Source organism: Carcharodon carcharias, chromosome 2 (genome assembly GCF_017639515.1).
Source record: "Carcharodon carcharias isolate sCarCar2 chromosome 2, sCarCar2.pri, whole genome shotgun sequence".
Classification (NCBI taxonomy): Eukaryota; Metazoa; Chordata; class Chondrichthyes; order Lamniformes; family Lamnidae; genus Carcharodon; species Carcharodon carcharias.
The window spans coordinates 111,690,626-111,715,563 of NC_054468.1; the positions used below are offsets into that span (position 1 = coordinate 111,690,626).

The window sequence follows — 24,938 nt, forward strand, 5'->3', positions numbered from 1 at the left end:
TAATTTTTGGGAACTGTTTTTGCTCATTAAGATTACTTCCAATTTCAGATCATAAACAATGAAAGCAGGAATATCAGCAGGGCCTCAGACAGCCTTTGTCCTTTACCTGTCCATTGTGTAAGAGAACTGCCTTAGCATGCTCCAGGTCAACATGGCAGAGCTTTGTCATCTCCAGCAAGGGCCTTGACACATAGTGATAGCATTCCCATCAAGAACATTACTGCCCTCAATCATTATACTCAGGGCTTTGTCTTAGCTAGCCCTTGGGTGTAGTGCTGTCCATAAAGCATGAAAAAGGCAACGTGTTGTTCAACACAGCTGATATTCAGCTCCTTTTCCACTTGTAACTTTGGAAACATGATACCATTGTGGGAGTCAATGCTCATTATCACAAGTTCAACTTAAAAGTCTTCAAAGATACATGTGTGGCATGATTTTTGATAGATGTTGCACCTTTACTATTAATCCTACAGAAGTATGATATCCAATGCAGGAACTGGAAGATGGCAATCAGAAATGATGGAACATTGCGATGTGACATCTATCTGGTAAATGGTGTAGTTGTTACTTTTACGTTGCAGTATAGTTTCATTTCACCTGTATTTTTGTTGTTCTTCCATGGGATGTGAGCATCACTGGCAAGGCCAGCATGTGTTGCCCATCCCGAATTGGCCTTGAGCTGAGTGGCTTACTAGGCCGTTTCAGAGGGCAGTTAAGAGTTAACCACATTGCTGTGGGTCTAGTCACATGTAGGCCAGACCAGGTAAGGATAGCATTTCCTTCCCTAAAGGGCATTAGTAAACCAGATGGGTTTTTACACCAATTGACAGCAGTTTCATTGTCATGATTATTGAGACTAGCTTTCAATTCCAGATTTTGTTAATTGAATTTAAGTTCCACATGCTGCCATGGTGGGATTTGAAGCCAGGCCCCCAGATCATTAGCCTGGACCTCTGGATTAATAGCCCAGTGACATTACCACTACGTGCAATGCTATCCTCGAGGGAGAGTGACCTTGCATACTCGTCAGCTCAAGCCTCCTCACACAAGAATGTTGACATTGCTAGTCGTAAGCATGGGATCATGCCAGTCTGCCACTTGCCTACGAACTCTTGATATTGGCGAAAGATAAAAAAGGATGGTGAATATGAAACCAAAGTACAGCATAGACAATAAACAATTTTTAGTATTTTCAAGACTAGAGTCACATCACTTGAAGTTGCAGCAATAGCCTTTTATCAGGAGCTGCATGCTTCCAATCTGACAGTCTCTCTGCTTAAGGCCCAAGTTGCACAGAGCGCTGATTTAAACAAGATAGCCATACTAAATTAGGAAAGATCAGCAGTCACTACAGCACCAGCGGCTCAAACAATTGAGCAGGTTAGTCCCCTTCTTCCTCACACCACTTCCTCTCTTTACCAAATTGTGGATTTCACTTATATTATGGTCAATGGAGTGTAATATTCCTGAAGTTTCGTACAAAAAGTAATACTGAGTCTGTAGAATGCATTGTCCAGGTAACAGACTATTAAATTCAATTTTGGTCAGCACAATTCAAAAGCGGACAAAACACACATGAATGAGGAAGCAATAAAAATGATCCCAATGTAATGAGAATGAAATATGAGGAAAGATTAAAGCAGCACCGTACATTCTAGAGAGAAGGCTAGGTTGGGGGTGCGGGGTAAGCGAGCAGGAAGAATTCAAGTTGTATAATATAAAGATCGAGTGAACTCAGTATTACTTTAGGTCGGAACGGTAGGAACATTTGGTGTTAAAACATTTGGAGTATTATTCCTAATAAGTTGGTAGTGCCAAATATATTAAGAATGTTCAAAATGTGGATGCATGTTTGACTGGGTGAGTTGGCTTACAGGAGGGACAAGTTTCAATAGGGTTGACTGTCTTTCTTCTATCCCTGATATTTTATATTATGAAAAACAAAAAAAATCACAATTATTCTGACCATATTTCTCGACAACAAATTTAAGAAAGTGAATGCAGTTTGAATTAAAGAATACAATGTTCTTAAAATATACAAGCAGCTCCATTACAGTTTGGGGACCTGCTCTTCACAGATAAAAGTCTTTGCGACCGAAGCAAGTCTTCAATGCATACAAATTTCTGTAACAGTTCACTTTTTAAACACTCTGTAGACATTGAATGTACAATTCGAAAGTTTAAAAAATGCTAAAGGGTTAAAGAAACAATTCGTTTTGTAATCAGCTCAGTCTTTGAGCACTAAAGAAATCTTTCATTCTTGCAGTTCGTAAAGACAGGACACTTAAGGACTGTGTGTTGGATCAATTAACTATTTAAAAAGACAAATTTAAAATCAGCTTGATTAAATGGATTTACTTCAGATCATTTTTTATAGTTGATTCCAGTGACGTGACACTTTCAATACAGCTAAACTGGTAATGAAAACACAATTGTACAAATTATAAATAAGATCAATTTAAAATAGCGAAATCCATTAAGAAAAATACTTCAGTGCATGAAGTTAGTTTCCATAACTTGATACAACCAATGAAATTTACAGGTGGTCATATAATTCCTGACAAACTAGGACCTTCGTTTTGTCAAGTTAGAGACTCTTGAACAGGCTGCACGGAACAAACAAGAGCTCTCAAACTCAACTTTTTTGCATTAAACTGCAGCATGCACATGTTTTCCAAAAATACTTAATTTCACTCTTTTTATTTTCCCCTACCCTACCCCTGCAAAAAGTAAAGAAATATTGTACACTGGTACACAGAAATACTTTTCTCTGCATTGAGAGCACCTTTCTCTCACATGCAAAAATCACTTTTGCTAATGCTCCACATCATAGCAGAAAATTCCAAATACATATTTGGAATTTGGCACATATACCATATTATACCAAAATAAATGTATAGCAGTTTGTAAAAATTTTCAGCTTAAGCTTTACAATGGGCTCCAATATCAAGCAATTTCAGGATTAGCAACAGCACTTGGAAGGAAGCTAACTATTCGATTCTTCAACCTTCTGTCTTTTGGCTGCAGGTTCTTCAGACCTCTGCGGCTCAGGATTATTGACAACAAATTTTGCTCTTTCCATAGCAACAGTAGTGCCAGTCAGGACGTAGCCACCACCTCCACTCATTGTCAACTTGGGATGAGTCCGGTTTGGCAAAACCTAAAATATTTGGACAAATTAAATTTTACACATTGCTGTAAATTAGTTAGAGCTAGAAATTCACCAAGTGTATTTTTTTTTACAAAAAGGAGATTTCTCTTCACATAACAATTCAAAGCGTTGGTAATGGAGTTTGCTTGGTCTGTTTGAAAACAATCTTAAAAAAAACACAGGACTTGGGCTCGTTTACTTAGAATTTAATACACTGAGCATGTAAAATTTGCTGAAATATTTGGTGGCATCCTGTATTATACACCCCCCCCCACTTCAATTGGTTTTTCTCACAGCTTCTTTCAGCAAAATTATCTTTGCAGTCTCATTTAGCTGAGATACAAATCAGGTCTGATGGACTGCAAATCTAATACAGCAACGCTGATGGGTCACATGCAACAGATATAATTAATGAGGGCTGGAGGGTCAGATTAAGTTGGCAAGAAGAATATCAATTATACAAGGTACCAAAACAAAGTTAGAAAATTTGCTGATCTGTTTAGATAAGAATGGTTATTTGGACAAATTAACATGCTTGGTTCAGGGGCATGCAGCTTAAAAACCACAAGCATTAAAAGGTCTACTACATTAACAATGTACTGACTGAGTAGATTATGTACACCAGCTTGGTTCAAATGGTAGCACTCATTTCTCATAGGAACATTGGAGCAGCAGTAGGCCATTCAGCCCCTTGGGCCTGCTCCACGTTCAACTAGACCATGGCTGATTGTCCACCTCAAGGCCATTTTCCCATGCTGTCCCATGCCCCTTAATGTTCTATCAATCTCCATCTTGAACATGCTCAATAATTGAATTTCCACAGCCTTCTGGGGTACATAATTCCAAAGATTTACCACTCTCTGAGTGAAGAAATTCTTCATTGCAGTCTTAAGTGGCTGTCCCCTTATTCTGAGACTGTCCCCCCTGGGTCTAGACCCTCCAACAGGGGAAACACCCTTTCTGCTTCTAATCTCTGTAGCCCAGACTAGTCCAACCTTTTCTTGCAAGGGGCCACATTTCAATTCTTTTCTTACTCAAGAGTAAATTTCGAAAAGATAAGGTTTGGCGCAACATTAAACATGTATCTCAATAAAATGTTGATGTACGATGAAAAGAAACAACTTGCTGAGCAAAAATAAAGCAATGTTAAAGCAACAGATTGATCATTTAAAATACTGAGTAATTAATAAAGATGACCATTAGAGTGTATTGGGGTCAAATTGTGTTTTTCCGGCTCACACTCAGAATACTTATTCGCTCACCCTCGCCCATGCCCTCTGTGCGAGTTAGTGAGAGTGCGAACCCTGAGTCTGGGAGTGAGCCAGGCATGCTCTCACACACCCTCTCTCTCTCCCGCCCTCGCCCGCCACACCGTCCCCTGCCCTGCAGTCACTCCATCCCCCACCCAGACTCACCACTGCCACAGCACATTTTCAAGCTTCAGAAATATCTTCCTCCAATCAGAGGATAGTTCTCTCCCACATTTGCTGATTGGCTCATTAGTGATTCTGGAAACTGCAAACGCGGGAGAGAAATGGCCTGTGATCGGAGGAGCAGTTCTTTGAAGAATCTTCAAATTCACTTACCAACATTTTGAACACAGCGTCCGCAGGCCGGACAGAGGCCTGATAGCGGCTCATGGGTCGAGTGTTGGACTAGCATGGCCTAGCCCCTTAATAATTTTTAAGTTTCAATAAGGTCACCTCGCGTTCTTCTAAGCTCTAGAGAATACAAGCCACTCTCTCCTCATAAACCAGCTCCGCCATCCCAGGAATCAGTTTGGTGAACTTCTGCTGCACTCCCTCTATGGGAAGTATATCCTTCCTTAGGTAAAGGGAAAAAAAAACTGTACACAACACCCCAGCTGTAGTCTAACCAAAGTTCTATACAATTGAAACAAGATATCTTTGCTCTTGTACTCAAATGCTCGTGATAAAGGCCAACATATCATTGCCTAAGATAAAAGCAAATTACTGTGGATGCTGGAAATCGGAAATAAAAGCAGAAAATACTGGAAAAACTCAGGTCTGGCAGCATCTGCGGAGAGAGAAACAGAGTTAACGTTTCGAGTCTGTATGACTCTTCTCCAGTTGCTTGCTGCACCCGTATGTTAGATTTCCGTGACATATAAACAAGGACACCCAGGTCCCTTTGGGCATCAACGCTTCCCAATCTCTCACCATTTAAGAAATACTCTGCACCTCAGTTTAGTACCTCCTAATAAAGTGGATAATATCACGCTTTCCCAAATTATATTCCATCTGCCACGTTCTTGCCCACTCAGCCTGTGCAAATTTCCTTGATGCCTCTTTGGATCATCCTCACGACTCATTGCCACTCAATTTTGTGCCGTCTGTAAACTTGGAAATAATACATTTGGTCCCCACATCCAAATCACTGATACAGATTATGAACAATTAGGGCCCAAGTACTGATTCTTGCTGTACCCCACTAGTCACAGCCTGCCAACCTGAGAATGATCCATTTATTCCTACTTTGTTTTCTGTCTGTTAACCAATTCTCAATCCGTGCCAAAATATTATCCCCTACTCCATGTGTTCTAATTTTGTTGTCTAATCCCCTGTGGGGGATCTTATTGAAAGCCTTTTGAAAATCCACATACAGCACATCCACTGGTTCTCCCTTATCTACTGTGTTAGTAACATCCTCAGAAAACTCAAACTTAAGTTGCTTGTCATAAATCCATGTTGTTAGGTCATGGGTGTCGAGAACCTGTTTCTGAAATTTTACTTTAGGACAGGAGGCACATACACAGAATTGAGTTTAGGTTTACCTGGTAGCCTCTCAGCCAGGTTTCAGATAGCCTCAGGTTAACAACTCCTCCCCTTTCTCGTAGATTTGAATAGCACATGAGCAAAGGCTAAATGGAGAAAGAAAACAAGATGAATGAACCAAACTGAGGTCCCAAACACAAGTATACCAACAATCTACCAAATAGCTTGTTTTACCTCCTTGTATTGGCAGTAGATGACAAATGGTCTAGATGGTGCCACAAACTCCAGAAGACAAAGCAATAAGGGGCTAGGATAAAGCCGACTTGCTATAATTAACCTATAAATAAGAAAAACAGCTTTTCAGTAAAAAGTTGTGAATTTTCATTTAATTGAGATAAGCTATTAGAATAATCCATTATTTAGAAGAAAATGGCTAGACAGAACTATGGTACTATATTTACACAGGAAATAAACTATTAATAACGAAAAGGATTGACATGGCACATTTAACATAGTAAAAGCATCCCAAGTTGTTTAACAGTAAAATGAAACTGAACCACAGGAGAAGACATTGGACAGGATTGTAGGATTACCCTGTGGGCTTTAGGACCGGGATGTTGGGACAAAATGGGAGTCCTGTGCCAGCATCTGCTGGCAGTGAAATCAGCACAGCATTATTCCCAGGGGCAGCCTCCTGACTTGCTGGCGGATTAAGAACAGGAGGGTGCAGCTTTCGATGCTGCCAACTCAGAAGCCTCAGCAGCCCCACCAGGTGAAATTGTACTGCTGAAGCAGCTCAACATAGGAGGTGCCCGAGGGGGGTAAAATTAAAAATGTTAATCAGAGGGAAGGCTGTAGGCCCCCTCAGATCAGTTGGAAAACTCACCAGTTGGCTTTTTGGGACTGCAGTGGTACCATTAATGCCTGCAGTCCTCTCTTTAGGAGACTGGGCCATCGGTTTTCAAAACCTCCTGGGCTTCCTCTGGGTGGCCACCTCCATTACGTTAGCAACCTCCTCACATGTGGTGCGGCTGCTCCGCTGGCGGGCTGATAATTGTCCTAATTGGGCCTTACTTATGTAAATTGTCTGCCATCCTCCGTGATGTGGGCAACCAGGGTGAAGTGCTATTTTTAAATATTTTTTCTTTTGAATGGAGGAATGCTGGATGCTGCAGAAAAGCAGAAAGAGTTGGGGGCTCAGGTTCATAAACCATCAAAAGTAGACCAGAAAATGGCTAACAATGCGTGTGGGTGTACTAGGTTGCTGTCTGCTATGAGGAAGTATAAATGAGGGACAACTTGGAAAAAGGAGTTTTTTTTCCCAAAAAAGGCAAAGATGATTAGATTATGATGGGATGAGACAATTGATAGAACAATTAAAATAAAGTTAAATCTAAGTGATTTAAGAGACAGAACCAGAGAAACATTCTTATTTTAATTAAAGATAGGGTTCTGAGGCTGTGGAATGCACTAGAGGTAGTAATTAAAGCACAAACCATGCCAAAGTTTAGGAATAGGTGACATAAGTAGTTTAAGGAAAGGAAGGTAAAGGGATATGGGAACAGGGCAGGTACATGGGGATTAGCACCGCTGTTTATTTGGAGGGTAAACGCTAATCTGGATTGGTTGGGCTGAATGCTTTGTTTTCATGCTCCAATTTCTACAAGTCTTCTTGATAAATGTGGATAAATAAATGACAAATTCTGGATAAATGCAGATCACTAATGGTACATCCATTTATAAAGATCAAGGTGCACCCAGAGCATCATAACTTCCACTCAAGAAAAATCTGCAACAGAATTATAGTGGAGTCATCTGATTCGTTACATAAACTCACCCATCTGCATTTCTCTCTTGTAGCACAGTGGCAGCGGCCTGTAGTTTCTTCAGCCGATCTTCTTGCTTACTCTTCCTCTCGTCGACCTGCCAAGAAACATGTCATCAAAGATGGAATCCAGTTTGACTTTGGAAGACTAAAATTTGTACAAGAACAAGCATAAATCTAGGTTAGAAGCCTGGACTCGACCCCATATGGAGAACAGTCAAACAAAAAAGTGTGGCCACAGCTCACCCAGGAGTTGCTGTAATTTTTTTTGTTGAGAATTTTAAAACAAAAATTATTTTCCTAAAAGGAGGCATACTAAAGATGCTGTTGTATGGAGAGAATCCAACCAGAATGAAGTGGCAGGCGTAGGGTCCCAGTTGAAAGGGGGGCACGATTAGAAAGAAAACTGATTTGGTGTATTTTTTAAAATTAAATTCTGTCAGTAGTGGATAAGCCAAGTAAGCACACAAATCGAGGAGAGGGTGCAAATATAGATGGGACTCAGATTACCAAATAGCTTATAAATCAAAGAGGGACTTTTTCAAAAGTGAGCTTTTGATACTGTATGGATGGGTTTGACTGAATTGAATTACGCATTTTGAAATGTTACACCAGCATTCCTGTATGCATTTGGAGTAAAGCAGGGGAAAAACAATTGTTCCCTCCCCATTTCCCAGTAAATGTACTGAAAATCATCAGGCATTAAGACTCAGGGAAGTACTGAAGGCATTGGTCAGAGGCACACTTGCCAGGATCCACTTTTGCTCGGGAAGGCCCATATACTGAAATTGTCAGTATCACAAACACAGCGTGGTACTTAGGAAGATACTGGGATTTGCCAGTTTGACCAGAGTATACAAATTGCCAGCATCTCAAACACAACGTGGTACTTAGGGAAGATACTGGGATTTGTCAGCTTGACCAGAGTACATGACTAAAGCAGAGCAAAACGCTCCAGCCCTAAGTGACAGAAAGCAGCAACGTGCTATAAACTGGCATCACCATTAGTGAACCTAACGCAAACAGAAGTGTTGAATGACTTAGCATAAGCTAACTTGAAAAAGCAACATAAGTTGGCTAACAGAAAGAGGCATTTTCAGATCCAAGACTAAGTTTGCAGAAGTGATTAGCACACAAAAGTTACAACGCAGTTGACGACCGAAGCAGAAGTGGAATATAGTTAAAAAAGTAGTAAGTGCTGGAAAATCTCAGCAGGTCTGACAGCATCTGTGGAGAGGGAAACAGAGTTAATATTTTGTGTCCAATATAAATCTTCTTCAATCATATTGGACTCAAACTGTTTTTCTCTCCACAGATGCTGCCAGACCTGCTGAGATTTTCCAGCACTCCCTGTTTTTATTTCAGATCTCCAACATCCGCAGTATTTTGCTTTTACTTTAGTGTGGAATATAGTTAAGATTAAGCATCTTTCCAGTTGAAAAAAAATAAAAGCAAAATGATGCTGCACAATGTACTAAATATAACACCATAAACCCCCTCAGTGAATCAATTTATTTTTGAAATAGTGACCATTTTCTACATAAAGAAAATCAAAGTGTTAAAACCAGTGTGCTGTGTGATCAGGTGGGGATTGGCCACTATTTTACTGTTGCTTAATATTAACCAATGAAACCAGCTACCTACAGATACCAAGTCACAATCAGTCTGGAGAAATATTTCTCCTCACACACAAATTTGGGCTGTAGAAATTGGATATGTTAGAATTTAACATTCCATATTATATCCGACAGGAATAAATCTTACATTGGATTTTCTGTCTGCACTTTTTCCTTTATTTTCAGTTTCCTCACAAGCAACATCCATGGCCTCGGTTTCCCCAGATTGGATGCTATCCATCATGGCTTCGCCACAAGGCACCCCATCACCCTGATATGTGCTCAGTGGGCTCCCATTACCTTCTTCTATCACAACTTCAGTTTGTTTCTGCAGCGTTTCTTTCTCAGTTGAAAAACTTCCAGAAAGAAGACTGTTCAACTTATTGATAGGAAAGTCATACAGGTGATTATAGAATGATTTTGGAAATCCAAAGTTCTCCATCGCTGCTCTGATAGGCAAGCTACCTGGATACAAGTGGACAACAGATCCAAAACCTGCAAAAAAGATTACGAGGTTATACATAATAGATAGTTGGATATTAATTACAGATGCAGTCCAATAGATGAAAGACAAACTCCAACTGATTGTTTTGCTCAAACTTAGGGCAGCTTGGCTTGGTGGGCAAGGGAAAGAGAGGCAGCTAAGCAAAAGGCCCTTACCTCAGTGGCAAAAAGGTTCATGAGCGGCTCAAATGTGTTGTTAAAGGCTGGTTGGAGAGCTACAGGCAGTGGTGTAGAAGTAAACAGCAGAGGAGGATGAGGGTTATTAGAGCTTGAGGTCATTCAGCCAGATCTGGTGATAGATGGTTAAGCGAGTTAAGCATCAGAAACGCTCAATGCTCTGCCCCTTGCATTGGAGTAAAAGATAGGGCCAGCCATACCTGGAATGACTGAGATAGAGACCAGGGCAAACATGGTGAGGGAGTGGTTGAGCTAATTGATGCTTGTAGAAGCATTATGTAGAAAGGAGGGCCAAAACTAGACAGAAGAGAGTTCACAAACACAGTTGTAAGTAACTTGGGGAAGTTTTTCCCTCAGGGCAGACTCAAATAGGGCTCAAAAGGAGTAAAAGGATGTGGGTGGGTGACAATAAAGGAACATTCAGGATTTATAAATTACAGCAGCCTATGATTTGGAAATGGAAAGTCTAAAGTCTACAATTTTCCTTACATGCATTTTATATCCTTCAGACGAACCAGTTCCGTCTGAACCTTCTTTCCCTGGCCTTGTTTGCTCTTAAGACTTCCAACCATGTTACCCAGAGATTAAATTCCATTGTGTTTGCCATTAAGAATGCTGTTTACGTAGCAAATGTTAAGACTAAGGGAAGTTCTATTCCAAAAAACGAAAAAAGTGTTTTTCTTCTTCTCTCGGACAAGAAAATGAGTAATCAAAATAGTATCATCGCCCTTAAACCCAACTTAACGTGATAGAGGTGAAGAAGATAGCTTGAATTTAAACAAGACCACCTGAACTCGTTTTGTGACATGCACATGGAGATCAATTTGTACAGATCCTTACTATGCATGGAGTTCACCGCAATTAGATTTTTGGGTGATGCAGCTTTACATTTAGAAGTATATATTCCCAAATGAGCTTTTCAGATTGACCCCAGATGAGAAATACAGCTAACAGGATGAGCTTTGCTCAGTTAAAGTTCAATGAATAAATCTGTGAAATTTCATTCATGATTAGAATGCTCACACTACAATATAATTTTTTTTTTTAAAAGTAATTACAGCACATTAGAAATTATCATTGTAACAGACTGCAAATTTAGATTTCATTACCTCCTAACCTCTCCATTACAGCGCCGAGCACCAGACCAGCACAGGTCTCTGCTACAATTACTTTGGAGCCTGCATGAATATTCCCAAGAGTTAACATCTGAGCCAATGTGTCATATCGTAAATAGCTGGAAAAGAAAAATTGATTGATAATGATGTAATTTTGTTGATCTGTTCAGTAACTCAGCACCTTTGGGGTTACAGCAACATTAACTATGCAATTTTAAGTTAATTACGCCAGTCTTTCGCTCCCTGCCCTGCTCTCCTCTCCCTGACAAAGTAGTCAAAAGTTCCAAGTGGGCAATAAATGAAATTTAACAAGGATAAGTGCAATGACTTATAAACTAGAACAGATAAGGGGCACACACAGGATACGATTCAGATTTCCTCGGATTTCTTGTCCTCTGCCCAATGAAAAGAAAACTCTCAGACATGCAAATATGCCGCTTCACCTCTGAACTAGAGCTAAACTTTGCAAAGTAGTTTGGCGTAACATGCACTGGGTACACAATAAACCCATTTACCATCCCTCGACTTGCACATTGTATTTCAACTGTACCCATCATTTCAGACTTCGCACTAGATAGCTTAGTTTGCTGAAACTATCAAAAACTGGTTTATTCATGGTTAAAGCTTGCGAAAAAAAAGCCATTTCTGAAGCAGATTCAAAACAAAACAACTTTGGACCAGTTAACAAGAGGCTTAAAACAGATAAACCAATAAACAGAATTTGAATGGCTTTCTTTCCAGGCCCTTCACAGCATCTTTCACAGAGCACCTAACCCCAACTCCCTCAATCCCTACTAATTATAATCTTCATCAGAATTACCAACGGATCCCTATTTTGACCCCGTACCTGCTATGGCTACATGAAAACCATAATTTAGTAATGGCCTGAATTTTGCAGTTGTAATACTAGCAAAACTGTCAGTGTTTGCCATCACCATTCTGTAAAACAGATAGCGATTTCTGTTATCTGCACACGCGGTTAAACCCAGGAATCCAGAAGTTGCTATCAGTGACTCCTCACTCCTCACAGGGGATGCTATTGAAGTCCTGACAGTTAGAAATTTTATAAATCACTTCAATTAATGTGAACTTCCAATTAGTGTCACTGAAAAACCCCATGAAAATGTTGTGCCACATTGAATAAGGTATAACTGGGATTATAAGTGTACTGAGCCATTAGTACTACTGAACAACTTCTCTGATCCTGAAAAGTGAATTTCATATTTGTGGAATGTCAAATTTCTCAATGGTTAAAAGCTCCATAGATTTTTTAAAAAAAATTAATATATTCCAGCCTTCATCCTACGTGTACATCATCTTCTTGATTTTGTTTTCTTTAAAATGATCAGCTTTGAGACCAGTGGTGAGTGTTATTAATTTGTCACTGACTGCAAAATCCAGGCCAACAGCAAAAGTGCCCAATCGAGATACTCGGAACCTACAATCTTGCCCTTGAACCCACAATACTGAGGTGCTTCGCTTGTGACAACCACCACCTATCTTGTCCTGACAAATGATACCTATGCTACGACTACTCTGATCAGACCTTGGCTTAACAGCCTGGTGATATGTATTTATATTTTAATATTTCTGAAGCTTGGGGATGCTTAATAGAATTGGCTTGACTGGTTCTTATCAACCTCACACAGAAACAATAGAAACTAAGAACAACCCATCTGACAGATGACAGGAAAAAAATTCTGAACAATATGTTTCTGAAAGGGACATTTCTTCAACTAACGAGAGGAAATCCATAACTTAAGGGCCAAAATAACAGGTTTCCTTTCAATGATAGCAGATAAAATTCAATACAGACAAGAACAAGATCTTACACCCTGGAAGAAAAAATAATTCATGAACGCAGTCCAACTAGATAAGAGATGGATATTCTGAAAGCAATGCTAGAATCAATAATGTCTTGTCACCATAGAAAGCAAGTAGTCTCCCATGCCATTTTAATGCCTCCCCCACCCCACCCAGTTACCACTAAGCAGGAGGAGTTAAAATTGACCCCTCAGAGTTCAAGATTGAAAGCAGCAAGGGAAACATGGTACCACCCGGATAAATCCAAAATGCAGCTACTGGTCTGAAATGTGCTCTAAAATGTTTAAACACCATAGAAAAAAGTTCAACTTCACTTTACTCACCAAATTTTACCTGGCTCACGGGAATGATACATCATGGCCATAATGCGAGTGGTAGGCTTTAGGATAGTTATAAATGCTTCGTACCTGCCAACAAGATTTAACCAAGTTAGAATACGGCCAGGAATTATTTTTCTCTAAGGCGTGAAATACCAAAATTTATCTGAACCCTAGACAAAGTAATGTAATTAAATTTCTTGTGATAACATATGAAAAAGTCAAGGAACATTTCAAATGGCCCACTCTCGAAAAGTATCTGCTTCTGAATTGTAGTAATACAATGTCCCGTTACCTAAGTTTCTTTGCACTGCCTCTCAGAACCACTCAATTAGGATTTTATAAAAAGGAAAAAACTCAGGCCTTAAACAATTTGGGTAACTAATTTCTTATTAAAATAATAAATCAGAATAATTATATGCCAGTGTAGAAACAGAGCTTTTATCCCAGTCAGGGTAAAACCTTTTCCATCTAACACAACACGACGCCATTCTCCACCCAAAGAACAAAAGCTTACTTTTTCTTTTTCTTCTTAATGTACTTTTCTTGAGCAAATCCGGTTTTGTCTCTAAATGTTGTGCTATTCTCAATCAGATGTTGAACAATATCCTACGTAAAATAAAAACTTAGCTTTAATGAAACAATTACCATTTGGGAATACAAATGCAATGTAATTTCTGTGGAGAGAATTGAACACTTATTAAATAGTCACTTTCCCTGTATAGGAAAGACTATGGTGTAGCGGTAATGTGACTGGAAAATCCAGAGGCCCAGGTTAATGTTCTGGGGGCATGGGTTCAAATCACATCTGGGGGAGGCGATGGCGTAGTGGTGTTATTGCTGGACTAGTAATCCAGAGACACAGGGTAATGCTTTGGGGACCCGGGTTCGAATCCCGCCACGGCTGATGGTGGAAGCAGATGGTGGAATTTGAATTCAATAAAAAAAACTAGAATTATAAGATTGTGCCAATGGAACCATTGTCGATTGCTGTAAAACAGTCATCCTCACGGAATAACATACCAGACATTACCAGTCCAGTGTATGCCAGGGCAGAGGTAGCAGCACAGTGGTATACAGTCTAGTAGTCCTCAACATCAACTCTTGACTCCAAGAAGTTTCCTCATGGGGTCTCATGGGCAAGGAAACCTCCTGCTGATTACCACACACTGCCCTCCCTCAGCTGATGAAGCAGTGCTCCTCCAGGGTGGGGGACAATGTCCATCACCAGGAGTGGCTCAGTACTGGCTGAGTCCTAAAGGACATAGCTGCTAAGTCTATGGCAGATGGTGAGGGAATCAACAAGAGGGAAAAACATATCCTCATCCTCACCAACCTGCCTGCCGCAGATGCATCTGTCTATGGTAGGAGTGACCACCATTGTGGAGACAAAGTACCGCCCTCACATTGAGGATACTCTCCATTGTGTCGTCTGGGATAGATTTCGAACGGATCTAGCAACTCAAGACTGGGCATCCATGAGGCACTGTGAGCCATCAGCAGCAGCAGAATTGTACTCAAACACAATCTGTAACCTCATGATTACCACGTACCCCGGCATATCCCCCACTTTACCCTTGCCATCAAGCCAGGGGATCAACCATGGTTCAATGAAGAGTGCAGGAGGGCATGCGAGGAGCAGCGCCAGGCATACCTAAAAATGAGGTGTTAACACAGGACTACTTTCGTGCCAAACAGCATAGGCAGCAAGTAATAGACAGGGCTAAGCGATCCTGCAACTGACAGATCAGATCTAAGCTCTGCAGTCCTGCCACATCCAATCAAGAATAGTGGTGGACAATTAAACAACTCACTGCGGGGGTGGGGGGGCCTCCACAAATATCCCCATTCTCAATGATGGGGGAGCCAAGCACATTAGTGCAAAAGATAAGGCTGAAGCATTTGCTACAATCTTCAGCCAGAAGTGCTGAGTGGATGATCCATCTCGGCCTCCTCTGGAGGTCCCCAGCATCACAGATGCTAGTCTTCAGCAAATTCGATTCACTCCACGTGATCAAGAAACGGCTGAAGGCACTGGATACTGCAAAAGCTATGAGCCCTGACCATATTTAGGCAATAGCACTGAAGGCTTGTGCTCCAGAACTCGCCGCGCCCCGAGCCAAGCTGTTCCAGTACAGCTACAACACTGGCATCTACCTGGCTATGTGGAAAATTGCCCAGGTATGTCTTGTACACAAAAAGCAGAGCAAATCCAATCTGGCCAATTACCACCCCATCAGTCTACATTCCATCATCAGTAAAGTAATGGAAGGGGTCATCAAGAGTTCTATCAAGCTGCACTTGCTTAGCAATAACCTGCTGTTGACGCCCAGTTTGTGTTCCGCCAAGGCCACTCAGCTCCTGACCTCATTACAGCCTTTGTTCAAACAGGGACAAGAGAGCTGAACTCCCGAGGTGAGACGAGAGTGACTGCCCTTGACATCAAGGCAGCGTTTGACCAAATGTGGCATCAAGGAGCCCTAGCAAAACTGGAGTCAATGGGAATCAAGGGGAAAACTCTTCACTGGTTGGAGTATTACCTAGCACAAAGCAAGATGGTTGTGGTTGTTGGAGGTCAGTCATCTCAGCTCCAGGACATCAATGCAGGAGTTCCTCAGGGTAGTGTCCTTGGCCCAACCATCTTCAGCTGTTTCATCAAGGACCGTCCTTCCATCATAAGGTCAGAAATGGGCATGTTCGCTGATGATTGTACATGTTCAGCACCCTTTGTGACTCCTCAGATACTGAAGCAGTCCATGTCCAAATGCAGCAAGACCTGGACAATATCCAGGCTTGGGCTGACAAGTGGCAAATAACATTCACGTCACAGAAGTGTCAGGCAATGACCATCTCCAACAAGAGAGAATCCAACCATCGCCCCTTGATGTTCAATGGCATTACCATCACTGAATTCCCCCAATCACATCCTGGGGTTACCACTGACCAAAAGCTGAACTAGACTAAACATATAAATACTGTGGCTACAAGGGATCAGAGGCTAGGAATCCTGCAATGAGTAACTCACCTCCTGACTCCCCAAAGCCTGTCTGCCATCTATAAGGCACAAGTCAAGAGTGTAATGGAATACTCTCTACTAGCCTGGATGAGTGCAGCTCCCAAAACACTCAAGAAGCTTGATACTGTCCAGGACAAAGCAGCCCGTTTGATTGGAACCACATCCAAAAACATTCACTCCCTTCACCAGTAGTAGCAGTGTTACCATCTAGAAGATGCAATGCAGGAATTTACCAAGGCTCCTTAGGCAGCACCTTCCAAGCCCATGACCAGTACCATCTAGATGGACAAGGGCAGGAGATAGATCGGAATACCACCACTTGGAAGTTCCCCTTCAAGTCACTCACCATCGTGACTTGGGAATATATTGCTGTTCCTTTACTGTTGCTGGGTCAAAATCCTGGAACTCCCCCCACTAACAGCACTGTGGGTGTACCTACACCACTTGGACTGGAGCGGTTCAAGACAACAGCTCACCACTGCCTTCTCAAGGGCAACTAGGGATGGGCAATAAATGCTGGCCCAGCCAGCGAAGCCCACATCCCATGAATGAAATAATGAAAGAAAAAAAAAAGACAGTTAGTGGAACTTAAAATCAATTAATAAATCTGGAATATAAAGCTAGTCTCAGCAATGGTGACCATGACAACTATCGCTGATTGTTGCAAAAGCCCATCTAGTTCACTAATGTCCTTGCGGGAAGGTCTGGCCTACACCTGACTCCAGACCTACAGCAATGTAGTTGACTCTTAACTGCTCCTAAAATGGCCTAGTAATTCCTGGCAGCAATGCCCACGTACCATGGAAGAATAAGAAAAAGTCATCCATACCTGACCTTTTAACCCTTGTCCTTTAAGTGCCTCAATGTCATCTCTGCTGAGTTTCTGGGACTTGCCATCATCAATTATGTTTCGGTTATCAATACCAGCTTCATTTGTTTCTGGGAGAATAAAAGTGAGCACTGCTTTCACAACAAACAAAACCCACAAGACTCTTTACTTTGTATAGACTTGGGCCAAATTTAGCCACAACTACTAGGTTTGAAAGTCTCTTCAAACTGTAAGCATTCCATATGAAATGATCAGCTTGTCTCAACAGTCTTCAATGGGGGAAGAGCCCACGACACTCAACCTTCCATAATTAATTTAGTACCCAGTCATCATTGCTTTTCAGAGAGGAGAGTTAAGATACATAGTTAAAGCAGAAATATTGTGCTTCTTCAAACGATGCTCAGTGCCCATACAAAGTGACAAGTATACACACAAATAATGTGTTTCCCGGCAGGCAAAAAAAACCCATTAAATTTAAACACTGGAGCTTGTACTATTTTCTTAGATGTTATTTTTTAAAGGCTGTTCAAACTCAGTAGCTATACCTTTAGCAATTAAAAATCTGTAAGCCAAACTACTAAGAAAATTTGGAAACCATCCCTTTATTCCTCCCACACCCCACAAAGAATAAATATAAATTACAAATAGTTTCAAGAACAAATTTTCTTTTACTCCTTGACTAATTTTTATACACAGTATAGAAATATACACTTTTTCTTTCCTTTGCAATTCAGCAAATGGAAGTAGAGAACAATGGTAAAATGTAATGTAGAAAGTTAATTCACTAACTGCGTTTGAGATTTCAAGTCAGAAATAATTCACTCAATTCTGGGGGTTTACATGCAAAAGGTTTTTAAGTTATATCGAATGAAATGCTGTCTGTATCACTTGGTTATATTCTACCCATGGGGTACCGGATGCGTATGAGTGACTAAATATAGTCAATGGGGAACACTGCCCAAAGAGCCCAAACTGTAATAATCACTGTGCAATATACAGCACAAATAAAAGTTATTAAATATTACCCCTTAAAAAATTATACAAGCTTTACAGTTGTCAACTCTGGCAAGCAAGAGTTATCACATCAAGCATTCTTTTGAATGTATACAGACTGTCTGGTGGAATGACTAACTGTAGAAATTGGTCGCTTTATTGGTTAGTAACATTGACATTAAGCTGTCCATCATGCAATTTGCAGGTTCAGATAGAAATACATGAAGTTCTGACATTACCTTTGGCAACTTCCTCAGTTTTTGCTTTAAGTGGCTGGAGAACTCCTCCATTGGAAACCTCAAAAGTGGTGCCATACTGCTGTCCAATCACATTGTCCAAGTAAAACCACTGTTTCTCAAAGATGATTTTTCTGGAAAGCAAAGATTGAGATCCATTAAGTTCTAACCAGAGAATTAAATTTCATCCGAAGTCATAGACACAATCACTGACTTTTAAAAAAATCATTCATGGGATGGTCGGTGTCACTGGCTATGCCTGTGCCCATCCCTAACTGCCCTTGAGGTGGTGGTGAGCTGCCTTTTTAAACTACTGCAGTCCATGTTGTGTAGGTATACCCACAGTGCTGTTAGGGAGAGCTCCAGGATTTTGACCTAGCGACAGTGAAGGAACGGCGATATATTTCCAAGTCAGGATGGTGTGACACAAAAACAGAAAATGCTGGAAAAACTCAGCAGGAATAACATCATCTATGGAGAGAAAAACATAGTTAATGTTTCGATTCACTATGACTTCTTCAGAGCGAAAGAGAAGTAAAAATGTATATAAATTTATACTGTTAAAGGGGGTGGAGCAGGTGAAGCTGGATAGGCCAGTGCTAAGTGGGGCAAAGGAGCTATGGACAAAGATGTCATGAACAAAAGGACAAAGGGGGTGTTAATGGTAGTGGTAAGGGCTAAAACTGGTGCTGATAGTGGCATTAAGGTAAGAAAGCAGCATGTGATAATAGCAGGACAAGGTTAAGTACTCTGGAAAGAACAACATGAACAAGTAACAGATGGCCTAATGGGGAAGGGGTGGGGTGAGGAGGGGGGACGGTGGTGGGAAAAAAGATTGAAAATAGTGGATAAGGTGAGGATGAAAATAGTGTAAAAGGTGAGGATAAAACAATGAATAAATGGAAATAAATAAGAAAAAAGATATAAAAAATAAAAATATTGAAAAAGGGGGGTAAAAAAGGGGTGAGGATAGAGGAAAGTTTTCATGGTCTGAAGTTGTTGAACTTGAATTTAAGTCTGCAAGGCTGTAAAGTGCCTAATCGGAAGATAAGGTGCTATTCCTCCAGTTTGCAATGGGCATCACTGGAACATTGCAGCAGGCGAAAGATGGACATGAGGGCATGTCAGCAGGATAGTGTGTTGAAATACCAAGCGACAGGAAGATCTGGGTCATGCTTGCATACAGACCGAAGGTGTTCTGCAAGTGGTCACCCAGTCTGCATTTCGTCTCTCCAATGTAGAGGAGACTAGATTGGGGGCAGAGAAACCAAATTGAAGGAGGTGCAAGTGAAGCGCTGTTTCACCTGTAAAGAGTGCTTGGGCCCTTGGATGGTGAAGAGGGAGGAGGTAAAGGGACAGTGTTGCACGTTCTGCAATTGCATGGGAAGGTGCCGTGGGAGGCGTTGGGGGTAATGGAGGAGTGGTCCAGGGCTTCCCAGAGAGAACGGCCCCTTCGGAATGCTGACAGGGAGGGTGAAGGGAAGATGCGTTTGGTGGTGGCATCATGCTGGAGTTGGCAGAAATGGTGGATGATGATCCTTTGAATGCAGAGGCTGGTGAGGTGAAAATGAGGACAAGGGGTACCCTATCGTAGCTCTGCAAGGGAGAGGAAGGTATGAGGGCAGAGGTGCGGGAGATGGGTCAGACATGGTTGAGGACCCTGGCAACCATATTGGTTAGGAAACCTTGGTTAAAGAAGGCATGTCAGGAGTGCCGTTTTGGAAAGTGGAATCATTGGGACAGATGCAACGGAGGCGAAGGAACTGAAAGAATGGGGCAGAATCTTTACAGGAAGCAGGGTGTGAGGAGCTATAGTCAAGGTAATGTGGGAATCGGTGGGTTTGTAATGAATATTGGTAGACAACCTATCACTAGAAATTGAGACAGGGAGGTCAAGGAAGGAAAGTGTTGGAGATGGACCATGTGAAGATGATAGAGGGATGGAAACTGGAAGCAAAATTGATAAATTTTTCCAGGTCCAGAAGAGAGCATGAAGGGGCAATGAAACAGTTATCGATGTACCAAAAAAAAAAGAGCTGTCAGAACGGGCCTGAGTAGGACTGGAACAAGGAATGTTCTTCATACCCCATAAAGAGACAGGCATAACTGGAGCTCATGGAGGCACCCATAGCCACACCTTTTATTTGGAGGAAGACAGACAAGTTTAAGGAGAAATTGTTGAGACAGAGAAAAAGTTCAGCCAGACGCAGGAGAGTGGCGGAAGATGGGGATTCTTTGGGCCTCTGTTCAAGGGAGAAGCGGAGAGCCCTCAGACCATCCTGGTGGAGGTGTAGACGGATTGGGCATCCATGGTGAAGATGCGGTGGTTAGGGCCAGGGAACTGGAAATTGTTGAGATGACATAGGGCAGTAGAGGAATCACGGATATAGGTGGAGAGAGAACGGAGGCAAGATATGAAGAAATTAGTTCCGTGGGGCAGGAACAGGCTGACACTATCAGTCTACCAAGACAGTCCTGTTTGTGGATTTTGGGGAGGAGGTAGAAGCGGGCTGTCCAGGGTGGATGTGTGGTTTGGAGGGGAACTTGCTGGTGGTGGTGTTCCCATGTGTCTGCTGCCCTTGCCCTTCTAAGTGGTAGTGGTCATAGGTTTAAAGAGGTGCTATCTAAGGAGGCTTGGTGAGTTCCTGCCATGCATATTGTAGATGATACACACTGCCATCAGTGGTGGAGGGAGTGAATTTTCGTGGATGGGGTGCCAATCAAGCAAGCTGCTTTGCCCTGGATGATGTCAAGCTTCTTGAGTGTTGTTGGAGCTGTACTCATCTCGGCAAGTGGGGAGTATTCCATCGCACTCCTGACTTGTGCCTTGTAGATGGTGGACAGGCTTTGGGGAGTCAGGAGGAGAGTTATTCGCCACAGGATTCCAAGCCTCTGACCTGTTCTTGTAGCCATGGTATTGAAATGAATAGTCCAGTTCAGATTCTGGTCAATGGTAACCCCCAGGATGTTGATAGTGGGGGATCCATTGATGGTAATGCTACTGAATGTCAAAGGGTGATGGTTAGGTTCTCTCTTGTTGGAGATGATCATTGCCTGGCACGAATATTACTTGCTACTTGTCAGCCCAAGCCTGGATATTGTCCAGGTCTTGCTGCATTTGGACATGGACTGCTTCAGTATTTGAAGAGTCACGAATGGTGAACATTGTGCAATCATCAGTGAACATCCCCACTTTGGACCTTATGATGGAAGAAAGGTCATTATGAAGCAGCTGAAGACGGTTCGGCCGAGGCCCTAGCCTGAGGAACTCCTACAGTGATGTCCTGCAACTGAGATGATTGACCTCCAATAACCACAACCATCTTCCTTTGTGCTAGGTATGACTCCAGCCAGCAGAGAGCTTTCCCCCCCAATTACCATCGGCTCCAATTTTGCAAAGGTTCCTTGATGCCATACTGGGTCAAATGCTGCCTTAATGTCAAGGGCAGTCGCTCTCACCTCACCTGGTATGACTTGTACTATCAAACTGTACTTAACTTATGAGGAAGGCAAAGAACTACAGCTAAAACACCCTGCAATTTCCTGGTTCTACTTAGTCTAGAAGAATTCTATGTTATTAGTCTAACACTACCTACATTATTCAATTTAAACATTTGCACTCCATAGACAATTTCAGCATTTCTTTAGCATGTTCCAGATGTTTTGATAGTTTCTAAAGATACAGATACATAGAGACAGAGGCTGCAGATGAATGGGCTGGAACTATAGCGCAAAACACAGGAATATTAGTTACATAAGTAATGAGGAATATCTAGAGAACAAAAAACGGTTGGCCCAGGACAGACAGTGCTCCTGCTCAAGTTTGATGCAGCAAGAAACTTGCAAGTAACACTAAGGCAGCAGAAAATAAGTACATTTAACAATAATTTCCCTGAATGGTAAAGGATAACCCAACATCCTTTTTCTCCACAACAAACCACACCATCTTCTCCTCAAACACTAAAACCAACATTTCTTTGTCTCCCAAGGTTGGGACTTCCTGCACTGACGTCTCTGCTGCCACCTCCCTCTCTTATCCACCTGACCAGTCCCGGCTAGTCCAGTCTGTGAATCGTATTATCCTAAATTCCTCCACTCTGCAGTTTCTTTCCCAACTTGAAACATCCCTTTCGAAGCCAATCTCTGTCCTACACTAAGTCATTGGTCATCCCTATCCTCGCTGGCCTGCACTCATTCTTCATCTTCCAATCCATACAATTTTAAAACCTTATCTTTAACCTTGTACCTATGGTCTTACCTCTTTAGACAAGTGACTATTTCCTCCAGATTTCAGTTGTCACAAACTCTCTGCCCTCACTACTGATTCCATTCTCCTCTTTCGTCTGTCTCAGGCTGAACAAGATTACTCATAACTTCAGCATTTTGTTCACCAGATCCTCTCCATCACAGACTGCTTACTTAGGGCAAGAGGCTAGTCGGAGGCTGGAGAAAAGTAAGGTGGGCAGGGGCGTGGGGAAGAAAGGAAGAGGCTGGAGAAACATGGGTGGTGAGGGCAAAGAGATGCCCCTGCAAGGAAAATTATTTCATTAGTGTTGCCCTCCCCCACCCACTCCGAGTGAGAAAAAAATTCAAACGTAGCCCCTCACATGAAAAGGTTGGATAGGGCTTGTCTAGAGGCCTGAGTCTCAGGGTGATGAGTTACTCATTTAAGGGCTGAGGTGGGGAAAATTTTCTTCACAGAAGATTATGAATCTTATGTAGGTCAGCCAAAGGGATTGGGGGGGGGGGGTGCGGATATGGACTGTCAAATAACAAGGAGATAAAATAACTAAACAATCATTTTTAGTGATCTGGGCCAAGGGATAAATATTGACCAGGACACAGGGGGAACCTTGCTCTTCTTCAAATAGGGCTAGGGGGCTTTTAATGCCCACCATTGTCACTGACAAGTACAGTACAAGTAATATATAGTGGGCAAAATAATGAACAATAATATCACATTATGAACGTGCCTTAGAATTTTAAGACAAACCCAATTTAGATGTACCACTAATTCTTCTACGTTCACGAAAAAAACTGCCACTACTAATACAACTTTAACACAAATGGGCCAAGTATTATTTGCAAAATAAGGCATGGAGCAAGAAGACGAAGTCCCAGGTGTATGAGTTTCAACAAAGCTACCGAGCATTTAAAAAAAAAGCATGAGTGACTTGCACGTCCCACAGCACCAAAAGTTTCCCAGGTTTCAACTTACTAAATACTATTAGCAGCCGAGCTAAAAGTTCCACAGGTTTAATGCAGTCACATAAGAGCTGCGTACCTTTGAAAACGCTACTGGTTCAAACAAAAAAGACAGTGGATAAAATTACAAAAATCAAAAAAAAGCAAGCCCCCGATATTAATTCTGAGCGTGGAGAGGACTTTGACGCTATTACTGAATAATATATTTGCTTTCGAAGTAAACCTCGTCTAGCTGCATCATTTAAGACTTTGGGTCACAAACGCAATGTGGCAGTGGCTCTATAAATGCTGGACTACCCCCCCCACCAACCCACCACACACACACACTTGCTGGGGCAGTATCACTGCTGCAGTTACCTTCCCCTGTGCACCTGTACAGCTTTAAACACCTCCTCCCTCTTCAGGACCACATGGTCCCCCTCGCCGACGGTGTGGGCCCCGCTGCCGGCAGCCAGTACCTCCCCGGGCCCGGACATCGCCGCCGCGCTCCTCTTCTCCTCCCTTCTTGGCCTGGCGCCTTCAATCCATCCCCACCGAAACCAGCGTAAACACACGGAAGGGCTGATCGAGGTGGACTCGGGCGATGTTCAGTGGCGCGGCCGCCGGAAAACTCGCGCCCTTCAACCGCCAGCTCAACACGCGAACACTCTTCCCGCGGCCGCTCTGCAGCCAGCACGCGGCCCCGGAACCGGAAAGAAAAGCGAGCCAGTACCGCGCACGCAAGCGCGTTAATCCGGTTCCACCCCACCACCCCTCTCCGGTCCGCCCACTCCATACGGTACGCATGCGCGTCAACCGGGATCCACACCCACCCCCAATGCATGCGCGACAATCAGGCCCCGCTCGGGCGGGCATGAGCCCATCAGGCCCCACCCACGTGTTGCGCGTCACCCAAGCTCCGCCCAGATGCGCGTAAATCAGCTCCCGCCCATTCCAACCGTCTTCCTCTCTACCACTATACGCATGCGCCTTGCCCATGCTGCAGTCCAGCTGGCGGGTGCGAGAAGCTGCGCTAGTTGGTTCGAGCCATCTGTGTGGCTTCAGTCTGTCCAACCGGTGACCAGCTGAAACGCAGCGCCCGGAAGTAGTGGAAAGGAGTGGCGGGGTTGAGGAATTTGAGAGAGAAGAAACCAGCCTGTTGCAGATAGTCAGGATAAGACCCCCTTCCTCCCCTCCCCCACCCAGTGCAGTGTCACTGTGTCCAGCGTCCCCTCCCCCACCCAGTGCAGTGTCACTGTGTCCAGCCTCCTCTCCCTCACCCAGTGCAGTGTCACTGTTTTCAGCCTCCCCTCCCCCACCCAGTGCAGTGTCAGTGTCCAGCGTCCCCTCCCCCACCCAGTGCAGTGTCACTGTGTCCAGCGTCCGCTCCCCCACCCAGTGCAGTGTCAGTGTCCA

The 24,938-nt window shown here is 42.7% G+C and overlaps 1 protein-coding gene across 2 annotated transcripts; it reads right to left on the reverse strand.

Annotated features, from left to right (window-relative positions):
- Positions 1-2,340: 2,340 nt before the first annotated feature.
- Positions 2,341-24,275, reverse strand: trmt6 (tRNA methyltransferase 6). 2 transcript variants are annotated; one of them, XM_041182865.1, is made up of 11 exons: positions 23,901-24,275; positions 18,342-18,472; positions 17,110-17,219; positions 13,782-13,873; positions 13,271-13,354; positions 11,118-11,242; positions 9,476-9,822; positions 7,724-7,809; positions 6,121-6,223; positions 5,946-6,032; positions 2,341-3,160 (listed from the first exon to the last, which is right to left on the reverse strand). In XM_041182865.1, exons 1-11 carry the CDS (start codon positions 24,017-24,019, stop codon positions 2,987-2,989), a joined length of 1,458 nt encoding a protein of 485 aa, XP_041038799.1. In that variant the 5' UTR covers positions 24,020-24,275; the 3' UTR covers positions 2,341-2,986. The 2 variants fall into 2 exon arrangements, with proteins under 2 accessions (XP_041038799.1, XP_041038800.1); XM_041182866.1 differs by lacking the exons at positions 18,342-18,472; positions 23,901-24,275 and having other exon boundaries at positions 17,115-17,219.
- Positions 24,276-24,938: the final 663 nt, after the last annotated feature.

What these genes read in the sequence shown, in the direction of transcription:
- trmt6 (XM_041182865.1), bottom strand. Translation starts at nt 24,019, where the DNA reads ATGTCCGGGCCCGGGGAGGTACTGGCTGCCGGCAGCGGGGCCCACACC. An exon ending in GTACAGGTGCACAGGGGAAG is followed by an intron (nt 18,473 to 23,900) that starts GTAACTGCAGCA and finishes TTTGCTTTCCAG; the next exon opens with AAAAATCATCTTTGAGAAAC. An exon ending in AACTGAGGAAGTTGCCAAAG is followed by an intron (nt 17,220 to 18,341) that starts GTAATGTCAGAA and finishes TTATTCTCCCAG; the next exon opens with AAACAAATGAAGCTGGTATT.